General features: G+C 38.5%; 1 protein-coding gene across 3 annotated transcripts in view; it reads right to left on the reverse strand.

Moving 5' to 3' along the window:
• PNPLA7 (patatin like domain 7, lysophospholipase) overlaps positions 1-19,990 on the reverse strand; it is a 127,343-nt gene that overhangs the window by 96,381 nt on the left and 10,972 nt on the right. For 2 of the 3 annotated variants that reach the window (XM_074923799.1, XM_074923798.1), the window contains exons 9-17: positions 19,668-19,748; positions 14,448-14,576; positions 13,002-13,082; positions 12,267-12,411; positions 11,633-11,725; positions 7,005-7,105; positions 5,975-6,121; positions 1,725-1,802; positions 673-878 (exon numbers count right to left, since the gene is read on the reverse strand). In XM_074923799.1, the coding sequence (XP_074779900.1) occupies positions 673-878; positions 1,725-1,802; positions 5,975-6,121; positions 7,005-7,105; positions 11,633-11,725; positions 12,267-12,411; positions 13,002-13,082; positions 14,448-14,576; positions 19,668-19,748 (1,061 nt within the window). The remainder of the gene's footprint in view (positions 1-672; positions 879-1,724; positions 1,803-5,974; positions 6,122-7,004; positions 7,106-11,632; positions 11,726-12,266; positions 12,412-13,001; positions 13,083-14,447; positions 14,577-19,667; positions 19,749-19,990) is intronic. The other variant, XM_074923800.1, reaches the window with a different exon arrangement.

Consider the following 19,990-nt stretch of genomic DNA (forward strand, 5'->3'; position numbering starts at 1 on the left):
AGCTACTGTGGCCTTTAGATTAGTCTAAGGAACGTCACCCAAGGAAGCAGGAGTGTATCGGAGAATGCACCCCCCACTCCCTTGCAGTTGCATTGTCAGACTCCTTAGATAAGCCTCAAAAGGGCAGACATGGACTGAGCAAAACCAAATGTTTATCAAGTGGCTCCAACTTGTAGCTATTTGTGGCTCTACTGCATCCGCCAGACACCATGCACGCATTGCTAACGAACTGTTAAGAGCTGGATGCATCAAAAACATGTGGGACCGGAAAAAAACTAAAAGTGGGCAGATATGCTAATCAGCAGATATGATGAACTTAAAAGGCAACAGAAAACTTTGATCCATGTGCATCCACCACTGATCTGAAGACTGAGGACCAGTGGGACAGCACTGGATCCATGGTGGTGACTATTCCGGCAACTCTATCCCGCATGCTTGCTAGATTTCAGTCTTTTCCTTCCATTCTGGCCTATTGCTCCCCATCTTCACTTTTTAATTAAAAAAATGGTTTGGGTTTACAGCATTTGACTTCGTTTGTGTCTCAATCTCGCTCTTGGGATCATATCAAAACCTCCCACAACACTGGATCGGGACAGCCACATGTACATCCACCACTCACATTTGTTCAAATGGACCATAAAGAAAAAAAAATGTTTTCATGGCAGAACTTACTCATAGAAATGGGACTTGGAAATAGACAGGAAGCTGCAGTCTCGATTGGCCTTGATGGTGAAAATCAGTGGTTCCCCAGTCAGGACAGCGAGCTGGCCTACGAGTTCTCCTGGATGGGTAATGAAGAGACAGGTGTCCTCCTCCGAGTCTATCTTCCGCTGGTACACATGAAGCATCCCCGAGACCACAAAGCAAACATTAACATCCTGGAGAAAAAAAGAGAGCTCAATAAAATCCCCAAAGATTTTAAAAGCAATTATCACAGTGACAGTACTATCATGACCAATCTGTTTTCCAGAAAGCTCCCTATAGTTTTTGAACAATTAGGTGATAAAATAAGGCACAACAGTGAATTATTAAAAGCAGGTTATGAATATTTAAAACTAGGCAGCCACAATATTGAAAAATGTGTTTCTCTTTGTATGGTTATGAAAAATGAAGGCTGCATCTGTAAGATCTCAAGAAATAACAACAGAATTGCAAATGGAGATAATGGGGTAATCACAGCAGCGTGATGAGGGACATCACAGTTCAGCAGAGCAGAATACAGCAGCACTGTAATTGGAGCTGCCCCTCATCTGCTTTGCATAAGCTTGTGTATTTACACAGTATTATTAGAAATGCATCTCGTTATATCCTACATACACTTTGCTATAAACAAATAACACTGGATTTCTATTGTATGGGGGAAAAATATTTTACTGCAACTGAGTGACATCACCGAAAGCCTGCAGTGTGGGGCATGAAAAAAGGTTATCTGGTCTCCATACCTCCTCAGGAAGGACGGAGGTATGATACTCCAGACCTTCTCATGAAGGTATGTAAGAGCTGAAAACAGACAAGCACCAGATTTCCACCCTGGCTCTGGCTACACTGCTACTCCAGGTACACAAAAAGGCTGACAGCCGGGACTGTTTCACCTGGAGAAGAGAAGGCTTGGGGGGAGTCAGGTGGGGATTTTTTATTTCTCATCAATGTGTGTAACTACCTTATGGTGGGGGGCAAAGACTGAGCCAGACTTATGTTCTCTCCGCTCTTAGATGCTCACTCACCTGATCTCCTTGCCTCGATAGCACAGTCCCAGCAGTAACCTGATGCAGTGTCACTTTGCCATTCAACAACGAAGGATCCTAGAGAAGAAAGAGGTGAGGGGTACAATTTCCTTGTCTGTGTACATGTAAAGATCCAAAAGTGTGAGGAAGCATCCAAATAAAGTGAATAAAAATAATAATTACTAAAGGCAATGTTGTAAGTACTTGAAATCTCTTTAAAAATATAGTGCATAATTTTTATATTTCTCTACCCAACAAACATTTCTTCCAGAAGAAAAAAGGTTTAATTCATTTCAGTTGATCAGACTTAGATTCTTAAGGATTTTATGTCAATTTTACCCCCAGACTCTTTTAAAGGTCTCTAATGAAAAGAGACCTGTATCAGCTGGCATGAAAGTTATGAAATATGAAGTTATTTTCAAAGGAGGGTGAAACTAGAGGACACTGTCTACACCATGGAGGAACTGGATAAGATGATCTAACACTTGCTTTATCACAGCCCTTTCCTGGTCACACAGCTCAGCTGTGCTGTGCACGTGCAGCAGATTTTCATACACGCTGTAGACCAAAAGTTTTCCCAAAGTAATGAATTCCTGTGTGCACGCACAGATGGATTGCACAGGAGAGTGGGAATTTTCCTCCTGACTGCAGAGCACACGGGAGGGAGGAGGGAGGGTCTCTCCAGAAGCCTGCCTGAGGTTTGGACTCAATGCCAAACCCTTGCGATAGCACAGAGCTGGTTACGTGCGCCAGCTGATCACAAGATTCCTTTCCAGCTCCAAAGCAGGTTACCACCGTAATCCTGAGCACGTAACACGGACGATCGTCAGGCACAAGGAGAATTTTCTTTCCATCTCAAAGAGCTGCCCATACAATTTGGTGTCCCATGTGCAGTCTGTATCAAAAGCTAATGCTTCAAGCTACCCTTGCTTCAGCAAAACTTTCACCCAACCCAGCAACTCTTCAGAAGCTCAACAGTTTATTATCATCACCCAAATGGGTAGGGGCAAAAACTTAGACCCAATCACATGATTCCTGCATTATGCTAAAGAGTGACAGTGCAGTTTGGGTGTCTCACAGCTTAACCTCTACAAGACAAAGCCAGACACTACTGTGTCCAGTACTTTGAGGTAGAACCACTAAACACGAGAGCTGCGTGCACAGTGGGATACAATTCAGTGCAAGCAGCAGAGCAGAATCTGCCCACAGTCATTAGCCTTACTGCAGCAGGAAAACAATATAGCACAGATGTAAATATTTTCCCATTGTAATTGTTATGTCAGATTTTCCTCTGTTCATTTTTGGCTGAAAAAATTAGAGCAAGTGAAATAATCAGAATTATTCTTTATACCTACAGCTGATAAAAAGAACAGATTTCCATCAAAAAATAGTTTTATTGAAACCAATCTGTTTCATGGGAACATATCCAGTGCAAAGAACCTGACAAGCACCTGTCAAAATATTTCAGTTCAACAATATCAACTCAACTAATTTCTGATTTTTTTTCTATATTTATACATTTACAGTTGTATAATATTACCTAATCTTAAAGGCGAAATTTTAACTATGAAACTATCTCACAGTAAGGGACTACAAGCTCCCAAATGAGCTCTACTTAACAACTTCTTCTGGCTGCATTAGCTCTAACAAAAAATTGTTGCAAATAGTTTCTCCGTGTCAAGTCTACTTAACTATTAGAATAGATTGCACACAAAGCTGTGAAGTCCTTATCATTGGAGATCTTTAAGAACAGCTTAGTCACAAGCCTACCAGAAATGACTTGGCAATATTTGATTCTGCCTTGGGCATGAAAAGACTGAATGACCTCTGAGCAGTCCTTGAAATCCCACATTTCTGCGCTATTACGATCCTGATTAAGCAATAAAGGGGTTGACAAACAAGATTACAGACAAGATCCATCCTGTCTAGTATCTTCTCTCTTGAATGGGCAAGACCAACAAATCCAAATTCAGGATTGCATAGTTACAGGGTTTGAACTAAATAACTTTGCACTGATGCCCTCCAGCCTCCCCCAGCTACTAGCTTTCAGGAAGAGAATTTTGTTTTGCCAAGGGCTTCATTTCACAGTGAGTTTCTTTCTTTGTGTTACTATAATAGATAACAAATTAGCAGAGATCTAGGATGCAGAAGTAAAAGTACAAGCCACTTATAAACAATAAACAAAAACAGTAATTAATTAGGACAAATAATTTTTTGTCAAAGGAAATTCCCTTACAACTCATGCAGAAAATATGCCCTGCAAAACTGTTTAACTCTCACATGGTAACTGCAAATAAAGCTGAATACAGGTAGAAGTTGTATAAGACTGAAAACCATTCATGACAAAGATCCAAAGAATTTAAGTTATTTAAAACAAAAGAAAAAAAAACATCTTAATTCTGAAGTCAGATACCTAAAGGTCATCTGAATACTGCCTCTCACCTGTAGTAAATTACCCGCTCCTCTCTCTCACCATCTCATAAAAAACCCACAACACAACCAATCAAAAAAACTCAAAACCCACCACTGTCATCAAAATACCTTGATTTTACTCACACTGATTGGCTGCTCTGAAAAATGACAGCTTAAAATGCCTCCGGCCAGCTAAGAAATAAAAGATCTGAGTTCATATTTTAAGAGAAGAGCTTACAGAATTCATTTCCTCCCTTTATGTAAGTAGTATCGAACACAAATATTTTAAACACAGTAAGATTTTTCTTCCATTGCCTGTAGAAGAATCAACTTTTGCTATCCTGCATAGAAAAAATTAACATTGACCTTTAAATGCTAGAAATCTAGCATTTGGCAACACACCATCAGATTCTTATTTGCTTATGAAAAACCAAGTTGCTATAATACCAAAATCTGAAAAGCCTACCTTATTTCATTATTATTTAGATCATGTTAAGAACCCTGCCTATTAGATGCCGCATTTTAAGAATACTGTTCCAATTAACTTCAACTCTAATCTGTTTACTTGTTAATTACTGAGAAATTTATTCTGGATTTAAAAAAAAAAAAAAGGTGCTGTAATCAGCAGTTTCATTGACCCTGGAATTTTTGCTCATGATCCAACAGGTCGAAAAAGGAAGATGTCAGTTGTATATTGGATACAAACTTTTGTCACATGCAGCATCTGAGGCCAGTCCCTATAGAGAACAGAAGGCTGAACAGAATAGATGAGAGTACTTAGTCCTACTTTACTCCATCTGTAACAAGAATTTCTTTTAAGACAGTCAGTACACTTTCATGAAGATATAAATACCTGAAAAATTAATTTAACAAGACAGTTAAGTCCCTCGCAGACTAACAAACAGTACTGCAGGCCTTCGTCAAATCAGCAACAACGTAGAACATGTACCTCCAGCCTCACTACTGGTGGCTGAAAGATCAAAACTAAGATGTTTAAGATGCAAGGGGAATAATTTGGAAGTCAGCAGGGAAAGTTAATATCCAAAAGCAAAATCTTTTAAGTTCTAGCAAGTTTTGTTTGGTGAGAGTTCTTAAAGCAGAGGAGGCAGCTGCAGCAGCTGTGCCCAGGCCTCTAGCAACATCAACAGATTTGAGTTATTGAAATATATGCTGTAATAAAACTAGGATATCTGTGACTGATTGAGACAGATCCACAATTTTCCCGAATTTTCTAATTAGCTGCATGAACAGCCACACCTCTGTAATGAAATGCAGCTGGAATCACAGGAATGATGAAAAGAAACATTTTCATTCCTCCTTACAAGATGAAGGTGATAAGCAGGGGCTGAGCTCAATAATGACGACTGTGAGGGCACCAAGCATTGAACTTGGAATGGGCAAGGCAGAGCCACTCAGCTGTGAAATGTACTCACAGCCACTGGCCAAATACAGAGATTCAATTCTAAAAACCAAACGAGGCACTCAGATGCTATGCCAACAGGATTAACAGATTCAGCAATCACCTGAACGCCTTTACATAACTTCTTCACACAGTATGCGAGAGCATGAAATTACAAGGCGGCAGAAATTGCACGTTTACTTCTCACATGGATAAATCTGTACACAGTGAGAAAAGATTCATGCAGTGCATTTCAGTATGGTCTTTTCAGATGGCAGAATAATTCAGATTTATTTCAGTCCTGCTAATAACTACAACAGACTAGAGAATAACACATTCAGCTTGTCTACAGTATACTAGGGAGACAATTTACTTTTTAGTGCCTGGCAAAATGAGATGAAAAGCAAAACCAAAGCCATTTCTTCCTGCAGTAACTTACATCAAGTTTCATCAAGGTTGAAAGGTCTTTCTTTGCTGCTTCGACAATGGCATCAACATGTTTGCTATTACAGGAATCTTGCACAGCACTATAATGGAAAACTGCTGAAGGAGTTTCTGTCACTGTCACAGTCTTCTTCAATATCGACTGCAAAGAACAAATACACAAGTATTGGTTTAAACGTTGTAATTGGCACCTACCCAGCAAAATCTTGCCGTATCATCTGTGTTCTCTATCCACCACAACTGGTGGTCTACAAAAAAAAAAAGCTAGTTTTCCAAAAAAGCAACAGCTTGCTAACTTCATTATCCTTATATTTTTCTGCAAGGCTTGATGCTCAAGTCAAACAAAGTTGCTCATCACAGCTTGTGAAAGGGAAGAAAAAGACTTCAGAAACTGGGCAGCTGCCAGCTTTGTGGAACTAAAACTTGATCAACATTTATGCAAAGATGGAGGAAAAGACACAGTGTCCGTCAAGGTCACACTGAGCCCCAGTTTCTCTTCAGGTTTTGGTTTGCAGTTTAATAATTGAAGAGTATTTTTGTGCTCTTAACTTCCAGGTCAATATTCATATAATGCAGACCACAAAAAGAGAAACAGATCTATAAATCATGACTGAAAACCTACAGAAGCTCACAGGCTGATACAAGTTTTTAATTCCTTACTGCAAAGTAGTTCTCGCAAATAAAGCATGGTCTGACAAATTTACCTTTCCAAATAATCCTTTTCATGAGTTAGAGAAAGGCAATACCTAAAAATCAAGAAGTTGCAGCACTATTTTCCCATTACTTGCCAAGGGAATCTCCAGAGCTTCAAGATCTGCACTAAAAAGCCTAAACAGTCACCAAAATCTACTGAAACAACAATAAAGTTAAAACACACCAATAAAGACCAAATATCACAACTCATACCGAGTTGTAAGGGCAGCATTTAGAAGTAAGGGAGAAAACATTTAAATTCCTCAAAAAATAATGATGTAAGGAAATACAATCCATGAAACATGCCAAACTCTCCAAAGTAGATGACCTACCTTGCCCACAACAGGACTGCTGGCAGTGTCCTCCGAGCCAAAATGCACTCTGGCTCTTTCATATGCCATGTCCATGTCTGACTTTGCACCGCTGGAATTATCTATGAGCAATATAAAAATCTTTTTTTAAGCACCTCTTCTATTACAGTTTCTCAGAAATAGCAGATAGTACACAAAGTCGAGCAACTTTCTGTTTAGTTTTTCGTTTCTGAAATTGAGGATAAAATTAAGTAGCATCGTCATATCTTACTTATTTTCTAGTTATTTCTGATCTGGAAGATCTGATGGGAACTTTAAATCTTCTCATCTGAGCCCAGGTATACAATATGTCCCCAAATTCCCACATCCACTCTTGTACAGAGTACAACAATTTATTTTGGGGTAGGCAAAACAGAGTCATTCAGATCTGAAGATCATCAGGAAGAGGCAAATCCACCAAACAGATTTTCATTGTTGTTTACAGAAAATTCTTATTAACAAATTTTTCTCCAACCCAAAGAACTTTTTTTGTACCCAATACATTGCAAGAGTTTCATAGGGAGAATATTATGATCAGCAACTTCTTAAAAGCCTCTCCATAGAAAGCATTCCCCCTCCCAACACCTAAAATAATTTCAGATCTTTCTACAACTTGTCCAAATTTTCAATGCACATCATGTGCTGAGAGATACATAAGGAATTCCCTTAATTAATTAAAGGCTTTGAAGTCACTAACAACTTTTATTCCTTACTTCCCAATTTTAATACATCTTAATTATATTAGCTCCCTGGCTGTCCCATCCACCTTCCAGGCACTTATCTGAGATAATCAATAATGCAAACATAACTGAGGAATGCTTCCTATTTAATGACCTTAAATAAGATACCCACTTATCAGCTTGATGATTTACAGATGAGGTTAAGAATCATGCAGAGATTGCAATTTCCTTTAACAAATAAACCTATAATCATTTCTATCATATTTATATGCCTAATGTATCACAAACTTTTTTTAAGTTTTCTCCCTTATGCCTTTTTCCTTCTGTTACTACAGTGTTCTTATTTTTGCTTTTTTTAAGATGCAAATTGCTGCTTAAAAATAGGAAGGGCCCTTATGAAAAGCAATTGTCTTTACTGACTCCTGGATTTTGTTACCCAATAAACTGTGAAAGTGCTCAAATGTTTAATTCTGAATTCCTCCCCCATTCCCCCACCTCTAAACACACACACACACACACTTAAGTTTGCCCAGGATTGAACTGATCATTGGAAAGTTGGATTTTGGAAACACGGAGCTGCCCTATATTTACACCCTTGTAACACATGATCATGTGAAAATATTATTCTCCCATGAAGTGCTGTCTGTAAATTTAATTTTTAAATTACAATTATTTTATTTCTGAAGGAGCTTGACTTCCATCTCCACCACAGCTAGGACGAGGAGAGAACCCTACTGTCCCAAAAATTCAGATGTACCTCGGAGTATTCATTTCCATGTTATCTACAAATATGAACAAATCTTTGCATGTAGTAATTCCACATCTGCCACTGGAGTCATAACATCATTTAATTATCAGCCTCCAAACACGAAACCCAACAAGTTGACCCAAAGATTGTAATCAGCAAAACTTACAAACCATAAGACCAAAAAAAACCAAAAAAAGCTTTTGATGCTACTAACTGAATTTCATACACACTACAACATTAAAGACCCTAAATTAGTTATAAACAAAAAAGCTGGGATAGTAGAAATAGCAGCATGGAACTCCATATGGGCTGATTTGACTACCCGTCAATTATACTGACCCATAAATCACAGTGTCAGCATAATTACTAAGCCCCAATACACCAAGTGCATTTTAAATCTAAACACACACTTCTCAGGTTAAACCTAAATAATCTGATAATGGGTATGTAGGCATGAAAAGCATCCTCTACAGAGCTCTGCATATTAAAAAATCAGAGAGAGGAAAAAGAGGCGGCATTCTAACAGTGAAAGCTTATGTCTACTAGACTTCTATTCAAAGTAGAAGTCTTCATCTCAGTCACAGATAGAAGCTTCCCACACAGTGATTAATTAAACTGTCTTGTTGCTCAAACGGGACTTAGAAAGGATACAGCGAACAAGCTTTAACTGGAACCGTTGAGTCAAAAGAACAGAAGGCAGTAGGAAACTCAAGAGTGGAATGCAATCCTGTTTGATGTACACATGCTCACTAGTATCCCACACACTGCTGGTATGGAAGTCACTGCAAAAACAATGGCAAGCGAGAGAGTCCCTGGCAGTATTTCAGCTGCCTCCTTCCTTCCAAGTAAGCACTGGCTGAACTACCTGCTTCTCCTAACGCAGGTGGTCCTGTGCTCCTGCGTGTATGCTACAGGGTTATGGCTACAGTTTTAAAGAAGGAAAAGCAGCTTCTCTTAACCCTTGATTAAAAAAAAATAATAATCAAAACACACCAACAAGCCAACCAATAAATGGTAACTGCTATTTAACCTTAAAAAAGTTAAGTTGGGTACACTTACTTCCAGGAACAGTAAAACTGATGAAGTTATCACATAAAAGATCCCATTTTTTATTTCATTCATCTGAGTCTTCTGTCCACCAGCCCAGATACTCTGCTTGACTTACACCTTTCTCCACATAAAGGGTTACTATACTTAAAAAGTAGACTAGCCTCAATTGGCAGGATTGTACTTCCTCATCTACACAGCTGCTATGTTTCAAGTTAGATAGCTAATACAAAAACCAGAAGAACAAAGTACACCCCAAACCCCAGGAGTAACTAGGCAAAAATGTTTTTCCCAAAGCAATTTTTAGCAGGTTTCGTTAATTCTAACAAGCCAAGTAAATCAAAGAGATACTGAGATAATAGCACCTGTATGATTCTAGTAAGTCAGGTTTTTTCACTGAATCAATAATAAACATAACCAATACTCCCATGGAGTCTGAACACACATTGAGGTAGTGGAATAGAATCTGAAGCAAGATCTTGATCTTTTCATTACAGACATCAAAATACTTCCCGTGCAAGCTAAACGGTGACTGTAACCTTAGTGCGGTGAGCAGAAATGAGCTCCATTAACTGAGGCAAACATAATTACCCAATTAGATATGCTGCTTCTGTCAGTAAAAATTAATCTTCTCTCTCTGCTAAGCTCTGTGTACCCTGACATAACTCTTATGACTGGAGAAAGGAAGGACAAATGGACATATGGTTAAGTATGCAGGGATCTTTGCACATAAAAGCCTCTAAGAACACTCATGGACTCTACCTTGTAAGTGTTATAGGGCAGCACAGGCAGATCTCACTGAACTACTTATTTACCTGGGGAAAAAATGTCTAGGTTCAGAGTAAGCATTGCTTAATTTACCACTGAATCAAGTCTGCTGATACATTTTATAATCCATAGTGCAAATCAGGTTAACATAACATGTACAAAAATAAAGCCAAGTCTTGCATTGGTCAGTTCAATATTTTCTCTTGTTTCCCTGATTTAGAAAGATGAGCTACTTATCACTAACCAAAATCCTACTTCTCTATCACATCCATCCCTCTGGACAGTAACATGAAAGTTATGAAAAAAATGTAAATGGGACATTGTACCTTTGCACAGCAGAAATTGAAGATGCAACTGAACAACCAGCTCTCTATTGTTAAAAATGAAGTAACTACGGGTTCTTCTCTTCTCTATATACTACCAGCTTAACCTGATAGCAACAAGTGTTAGAAACCTTACATTGGGGAAAGCCCTTAACACTGAGGGCTCCCTCAGCCCGTCTACCTCCTTTATCCTTGTCTCCATCCTCTCTAACCCCTCACAGTGTGTTCTTACCTCCTAAACCACTTAATAGTCAATGAAAACAATACATGCATCTTCTACTGTATCCACTGTACCTTCATTCTACTGAATAAACTTTATATGATTAATATGTTTATATTAACAATATCTTAATAATGACTACAGTATCCCAGCATGACCTTACAACTACCTCAAGATGGTTAGTTTGGTACTCAGCTAACAAAAGACAGATGGATGCCTGCTGTGATTCACCCAAGAAGTTCAAAGTTTCTCTACTTTGAACATAAAGCTAACCTAAACAACTGGCTCAGAGGAAGAGGTCTGCAGTGGAGATGACTGAAGTTCACTGGAATGAATACTACAGCATCAAAACAGCTCAGCCTCATAAATGTCTCAAAGCATTCAATAACAAATCACCTTTATTACCCACCCAAAAAACATTCCTCTAAAAGCAACAAAGCCATGTAATATGCTCTTTGGGACAATCAGCCAAGCAAGAACTGTGTGTCATCTTTTGCATAAAGGATAACAGCATATCATCATAACTCACTTTCTTTCAGTTATATCAATTAATAAAGCTCTTCATCTGCAGGTCTCTCAGTAGCAAAATTACTCTATGTTCCCCACTGCTAATAAAGACAGCAAGGGAATGCTCTCTCATATAATAGTCCATTTGTTGCTTCAGAAAATAAATTTTTGACAAATGAGTTAAGGAGCAGTACTACTGCAAGATGATTATCTAACAAAGAGGAAGATGATCTAACCCAGTGGTCCACAGAGTGTGTGTTCCCCAGTATGACTAGATACATTACATATTTCCCACAATTTTGCCAAGCATTACTTACTAGAAGTCTCTGCAGACCCTGCATAGGGAGGTGAAGAAAGGCTTCTTCTGAAAACATGCTCAGAGTTTTCTGTACCAGAAATCTTCAATGTATCTGAAATTTAGAAACAAGTTATATGAATGTAAACACAAGGTACTCCCTAATAAAATAAATTTTTCTAACAAGAATCTCTCTACCCATTTCTGAACTCCTTAAAGGCTGTGTTATAAGGTTTTGAAACTTCAGTGTTACACATTGTTTAAACCTGCTTCTTGCTTTTAATTGAAAAAAAAATTAGGCTCAGAGGCAAAATTCAACTCAATCTATTTTCCTATGCTTATCTTCCATACTGACATTTCAGCCTGAAAGCTGACACATATGCAGCAATTCTACTAGTATCTGGAGTGCAGAATTTTCACAGCTCCTTCTATGAAGTCAACAGTAGGAGCCACATTTTTTCCCCTCCCCTCTCAATATCATTAACAACACAGCAATAATTTCCTATTAAAGCTATGGACTATCCAAAGACTTCAAATCTGAAGCTGATTTAAGACAATGCCTAACTACTCAAATCAAATAAAAGCTCTCTGATCAATAGCACACCAATTAAATAACATCACAAAGGACAACTACTACACAGTTCCAGAAACATTACCTATTTCCACTGCTTCCCCAGCTTTTTCAAACTTTTCTCCACGATCTTCCTCTGATACATTAGACACTTGTCTTTTTACCACTTTGCTTGAATTTCCTCCAGATGTTACACTTGCCACAGAGATGAGCGGGATGGCTTGGCTCTGCTGCAAGAAGCAAGGTGAAAAGACAAACATAAATCACACACTCACACATGTTAAACAGGACTGGACCCTGTATTGACCCCTGGGTACTTCTCCCAGCTGCAGTGATCAAAGATTTGTATCAAGAGTGGCCCTGCAGTGATCTCTGCCAGGTCCCTCAGCACTCCCAGGTGCAGCCCATCAAGGCACATGGACAGTATGTACAGTTTGCTTAAGTATTCCCTGACCTGATCCTCTTCTACCAAGGATACATCATTCTTTGAACTGTCATAGGTAGAAGTGACTCAGTATCATTAACAAAGGTCAGGACTGCTGAAACATACTGATGTTGGCACACAGTGGTGCACATACACCAGTCTGAAGTGATGCACTACTTCAAACTTCTGAAATTTAAGCTTTCCTCCCCAGTTCCCCAGGCATCAGCACAGGGTAGATTTTACGGTCTGGTTATAACAAGTACCTTACTTCTCAAGCACTGTCATTATTAAATTAATACATACTATTTGCTTTACAATCTTCTGAAAGAAGGAAAACCTCTCTGTGCCACATCACAGATGGGCTGCATGGAAAGATAAAAAGTACCCCAAACTTACACAATTGAAGAGCTCAGTAGTCAGACCAAGGTAGTTGTGCAAAGCAAGGAATGTCACTCTCTGCAGCCTCACCATGATGATCTAGGAATAGGAAATCAAGAAGCAATAGGAATGGATTTAGCATTCTCCCACACTCGTTCTTGCATTTAGATAGTTATGTACCAGAGTACCTGAAAGCACTTTATAAAGTACAGACTGTATCCTAAGCTGAAATTCCTTTTTAGCAGTTATAAATTGAGGTAAAGACAGATTCAAATGATTTACCAAAGACTTCACAATTATTTGATGGCACAAGAATCCAAAGTTTTATTCTCAAACACCAAACAATATTTTTGGTTTTCTGTAACCATTAATAATAAACATGCCTTGAAATAAGAGTATTTGCTTCCATTTTTTCCCCTCCTCATTAAAAAAAATTATTCCAGCTTTCCTCATACAGAGCCTGTGCTACTGCTCTACAAGCACTCTAAACGTAAGACATCACTGCCACCTGACCTTCCTCTGCCCTGGCAGCTTATTCCCACTCTTAAGCCATCCCCTCTTTTGTATCAGCTCTCACAGAACAAAATTAAATTGGTATAATGATCTGTTCTCCTTAACCATCAGTATTAGGAGGTTCATGTGTCACTCATAAATCATCCCGATATCAGAACAGTCTGCAAGGACAAAAAAATTTAGAAGTGATAGTAAAACAAGAGGACAGACCAGAATGACTCATCAGGTCACATGCACCCACTTGACTGTTACACCTGTGGGACGACTTGGCAAACTCTCCAAACTGAAATTGTTAGTACAGTAATCCCTGCACTAGCTTCCATCTGCAGGATGAACAAGACATCTCTGCAGCGCTCACTTGAGAACTGTCTAAGCTCCTGCAAAGCAAGGGAAGTGAACTTCAAACTAACACAAAACACAGCTCTTTCCTCAGATGCTGACAATTGCTTCTGAAGTGGAAATTCACACATCAGTCTGAATTTTGTGAATTTTATAACACGTCACGCCTCAACAAACAGCTGCAGAGGGAACACCAGTCCTTTTTCAGAACATGCAACAGTCTTTTCCATACTCCAAGCCATTTTGAAACCTTGCTGGTGCATAACCGTGAGCCCATGCCAGCACATTCTACTGCACCAGGACCAATGAGCTGATTCGAGAGGCTATCACATGCAGGAACTGATTCTGTGATTCTTTCTCTGTGTGTATGTACCTATATATATATGAATTATTCCTTCCGGTATGTGATTAATGCTGATATCATTAAGTCTAGGGCTCTAAGAATTAGAGGAATACCAGAACTAGCCCAAATCTTGAAAAGAAGCTATAAAGAATAGTTCCATATCTGCAAAAGGATGATGATCTTGCTGAACTTCAGACCATCTTCCTTGTAACTTTGAAGTTAGAGTGATTTCCTCCCCACCTCAATTCTACTTAACACACAAAGCTTACCTGTACCACTCTAACAAGAGTTTCAGGATATTTCTGGAAGACATCTTGAAAGGCACTTGCTGGAAGTCGCAATATAGTGGATGGAATGGCTGCTCGGGCTGAGACCGTTTTATAAGGAGCAGGGTGACCCTAACAAAAGTTTCAGAGACACAAGGTTAATCCACCAATTATCTGACCCAGTTCTTCCCCATCGCTTCCCAAATTTCTACTTTGATACTGTATATGCTTGACAGACATCATCTGACCACAAAAAGCCTTGAATTTATGCTCCATGACCTACAGGTGTAATGAGGGCAGCACAGTCAGGTGAATTCACAGCAACCATTTCACTACCATTAAACCGCGACAGAGGTAGAGAAAGAAGAGCTACAGAAGCTGTATCAGGTTAAGGGGAACTGGGCTAGTCTGTCGACCCTGTCACAGTTACATTACAAAGCCAGGCTTCAGAAGTATTTCAACTTCCAGCTATTCAAGGCTGCAGAGAAAAGAGGTTTTGTTCATTTTATTATCTGTACTGATGACCAAGCTATTTGCTGCAATAACAATCATACACTCAATCAGCGAAAGATAGAACAAAAATGCTTAGTAATTACATACGTAATGGAATAAAACAAAAAACAGGCAGACTTCTTGTGTTCTAAGATAGATATATATATATATATATATATATATGAAATATTCCTAATTACAAAGCCAAACAGCTTTTCTTTAGTTGAGATAAACTGGGTCTAGACCATCCTGAGTTGCTCAAAGAGCAGATGGAGAATTAACAAACCGATGAAAGATAAAAACTGTAAATGGGTAGAACACAGATTTTTTTTTTACACTGGAAGGCAAGCCTCTGCTTTAGGATATCCCCCCTTGAATCAGAACAGATTTTAAAAACATACTGCCAAACACCTGAATAAAAAAAATTCCAGACCACACCCCTTCTACCCCATTAGTAAATGCTGAAAAGAATATCTGTAATTCATCAATTCATTTACTAGTACATGAAATATTGATTTATCCAATATTTCTAAGATAAAAGGAGTCTGTCTGTGGTATGGAGCAGGAGCTAAGGAAGAAACTGAGTTTCTGCTTTAACAGTCACCTTACAGCTTCTGAAGCTTTCATTCCTCCTGAGCAGCATAAGGCAAATTTTTCCAAACATAAACACACAGATGCTAAATGCTGATTACCAACAAAAAAAAAAAACCTTGCAAGTCTTCCAGAGCATCAGACAACTAAACAATCACTGGAAAAGAATTTCTGCCTAAAGAACACAGCAAAACCAAACAAGATACAGCCCATACAACTATAATCACTCTGGAAAAGAAAGCTAAAGCTCTGTCTGCCTGCTGGTCTGGAAGTCACGATGAAGCAAATTCTAAAATTAAATCAAATTAATTGGAACCAATTCCTTAATTACACCAACTTCGGATGACCTTTTTATAAAATCTGGGGATGCCATTAATAGCTTTGATTTTCAAGTTCCTGAGGGATTTGAAATTTTAAACATCTTTGACCTACAGTGCAAAGCTACCAGGTGTCCTCAGTTTTCCTGAGTTTCTTTTAATTAATTAACAAATGACATTTCTGTGCTTTTACTGTACCCAAAATAAGTGCAACATTACTCTTTTACAGTCCAGTTTATAGCCTGGCTCTAGACAAAGAGGTCATTTGGAATTCTCCTTATACTCAAATGTAAAAGAAAACGTGTATAGTCTGCTTTTAACTATATACAACGCTATATTTGCCATCAACTGTATTTCCCATCAATCTCTACACCAAATACATAGTGAAAAACTAAGGAAATCTATTAAATCTGTAGTCACTGGACAGATAAGCATTAACCTTAACAGTTTTCCCTAACAGTTATTCAAAAGGGCAAAAGAAGCACTGTATAACATGTTTATACGGTCTGTGCTCTACCCAGTAAAGTGTTTGGGTTTTTTTCTGAATACTGCTTGTTTGAGGCTACACCAATACTGACAGTCTCTCAGAAAACCAGTTTTAGGATAATAACGGATAATGATGCAGCAGCCTTTTTTCTCCAAAGAACAGCCCATCCCTCCAGTTTTTCAGCATATAATTTTGCTTTTTTCAAAATCCCTGCAAGAGAGCAGTCTGCTTTTGAAAGGGCCAACCAACATATCTAATTGGTTTGGAACATGCTAAAAGCTGTCAGAGAAACACGAAGAGAAAATGTTCCTGTAATTGTCAGTTCTCTCGAATATAATGTAATCAGCAGCACACGGAGAACACCACATTTAAATTATGCTATTTTACAATCACACACTGAGGTCACAAGGAACAGTTAAGTTAAAATCGGTAGTGAACTAGGGCTTTTTCAACAAGAGAACTTTTTGTTCTCAGCATGGATAACTATTTACTTCTGTCTTGTTCTAGGAGCTGCAGAGTAATTAAATATTGTAGGTGACAAATGTGACAGCTAAAGCAGTAGTTGAATCCAGACGACAGCTAATAGCCAAATCCAAATGAATTTGATTAAGAAATCTGCTACAAAAGACACAGGTGCCTTACATTCTTCCACCTAGGGTGGTAACTCCTTTTTGTACCCCAAAATCTGGCATATTCTCCCTATTCCCATTGCTTGGATCTTGTTTTCCTCTGCTCCTACCTGAAATCCTCCACACTACACCAATTCTGCTGCAAACCAAAGTTCTTGCAGCAATCAATCGCTTCCTTATAACCTCATCTGTCTTGTCCACTGTCATTTAAACAGACTTGAGCCCCACAGGCTCACCTTTAGCCAAGTGGCTTCTTCAGCTTCTTTTAATCCTCAGACTTTCATCTTTTTCCTCAGTCATTGGCAATTGATCAATATTCCTCTGAGACTCTTCCTTTGCATTCCAGCTATGCCACCTGCTCACAGTTTTCCAAATACCATCTCCACATGGAGGGCAAAAGAAGAGTAAAACCCAAAGCTCTACAATCAGCATCAAACACTCTCTCCTTTTGTTCCATTTAACTCTGAATGAAAATTCACCATTCAGGAAAAAGATCTGACTGCATATATGGGTAGACTGAGCACTCAGCAACAGCTTCTGAAAACACTCGCATGGACATCAACAATGTTCAGTTCAGAGACTTCTTTAATATTTGAGGCCATATCAATTCAGAGTCAGTGTAGTTAATCTACAACACAGAATTGTTCCAAAATACCAGGAAAGGGCTAGCATCTACTTGGATTCAAAAGCTTCCAGTTTCTCCTTTGAGTTTTGTGAAAGCAGCATTTATCTGTCCTCAGAATAAGTGAAATACAGAACAAGTCTCATGTCACAGCTGGTATCTATTTAGTAGATCTAAGGGGACTTTTCAACTTAAAAAAAATGGAATATTAAATTAGAAAAGTACATCTTGTGTGACATTTCTTTTAGATCCAACAACAAGAGGTCACCAATTCTTGCAGGAACTTCAATTTTCTTGCGGCTCTCTCAACCAAGTGGGGGACTGGCCTGACGTCATGTGTTACAAAATCAGTTAAAGAAATCACAAATTCAGCTCAGACAACTCAAATCCTTTCTGAATACATTCTTTCTTCGTGTCAGATTCATGGGTTTGGCGATACAGTGAAACTTAATTAAGGGTATGGCATCTGCAGGAAGTTCTAAGACATCCACTAATTTGGAATGCCACTGAGAAGTCTTCTCTATTTTAATCAACGCTACTTCCTCTCTCCTTGCCCATTTTCATGCTACTTCTATACCAAAAGTCACAAGGACCATAAGGAAGAGGAAAACCAGAAATAGAACAACCACTTCACAAAGCTGGGAAACAAGGGAGAAAAGAGAGTTGTAAAAATAAATGAGAACAAGTTTAGCAAAAAAATCTGCAAGGTTTTTGGTTATATACACTTCTGCATGCTGATAACTCTTTCCAACACACTTTCTGATTTACCAATGGTATAACTAATGAGAAAGAGGGAAAAAAAAAAAGATAGGATGAGAATTAAAAAATAAAAGCCAACAAAAAAACCACAACACAAAATGAATGGCAACCACCCTTTAAAAAAAAAAGACAACAAACCATTGTTGTACAAGAAGGATTTCTTCTTGTTTACTCAAAAACATACAGAAAAAGAACATGACCAGTATTCATGTTCCTGTACAACGGTCCTGCTCTTTAGAATATTGTCATTAAGAAAATTTACTGGTGAAAGTAGCAAGGGCAAAGATACCTCTAAATCTGCTATTAACATAGATTTGACAGCAGGAATTAACTTGTACAGTCAAAATTATTCACATGCCATTACTTTCTCCAGAAGACAGCGTGACCAAGCTTAAAAATTGTCTATCACTTTCAATAGGTTTTATGGAAATTATATATAGGTGTATAGATATATGCTTGCATCTAAAAGTGGCAAAGAACACTTTACAGAATCATTAAAACTGCTTAGACATAGAATAACAGTATCTTTTAATGAAAGGAAACAGCCAAGCACAAGAGAAACATGATACAAGGCCAAATGCGAACAATTTATTGATTAGATTATCTTCATCCTCTCAACTACCAAAATCCTTCAAGTAAGCACTTTAAGTGCTTGCATATTACCAAAGATGATGAATTTACCACCTTTGATTTATGTATTCCTCAGCAGATACACTGTGACAAAACCATCACTGTAACTCCAACCAAAACAAAATCCACACCAGTAATTTGTGCTTCGATATGACCAGCTACTATTTAGCTCATCTTGCTGCCTGCCAAAGAGCACAACCTTCAGATGGTCACCAGCAACATTAACACATTAGGAAAAAATTAAATCCATTAACTGGTTTCACAGTATAATTACAGCAATCACAACTGGCAGATTTATTTTCATTAAACTAAATAAAAATAAATTCAGTAAAGTAACAATTCAAACAGTGTAAAAGCCTAGACTTCTGGGCCTTAACCTGGTTCTCCTCCTGATTGCTTTGTGACCTTAAGCAAATCAAACCATACCTCAGTGTTCCAGCCATAAAAGAATAATTCAAACCCTACTGCTTATCAGAAATAGCCGGTATTACACTGTCAAGCACACACATTTCACAACTAGCTTACATACCACAGAGATAAGTTTACAGCTGTGAAGGCCTGGGAGGAGGAAAAGAATAGGGTAGAGAAACATTTTCCATTCTGATTCTTCCCCAGCAATATTCAAAGTCTACTTCCCCTGACACTCTCCATGACATAAAGCAGCACTACAGAAAACCTGCACGTTCAAGAACTTACCGTGATAACATCAAGAATGCTGAGAAGGCTGTGGACGCTGTCTCCTGCCAGCACCTCCTTAACAACCACTTCTGTTCCATCCTGCAAGTGTAGGATAGAAGATTACTACAGCCTCATGGTTGCATATTTGGCATATACAGAGCATTTCAGAAAGCTTAACGTGCTCTCATTCTGCCAGATACTCTGAGCAGCCCTAAAAGAAATGGTCCCCCATTATAATTCGGATGCTTGTTTTCTCTCTGCTCTGACGGAAGTGTGCTAATTCAAAGCACCAAAGTTTTAAAGCACCATTCTAAAAGTACTAGATTAAAAGAAACTAAAAG

This window comes from Athene noctua, chromosome 20 (genome assembly GCF_965140245.1).
Source record: "Athene noctua chromosome 20, bAthNoc1.hap1.1, whole genome shotgun sequence".
NCBI classification, from domain to species: Eukaryota; Metazoa; Chordata; class Aves; order Strigiformes; family Strigidae; genus Athene; species Athene noctua.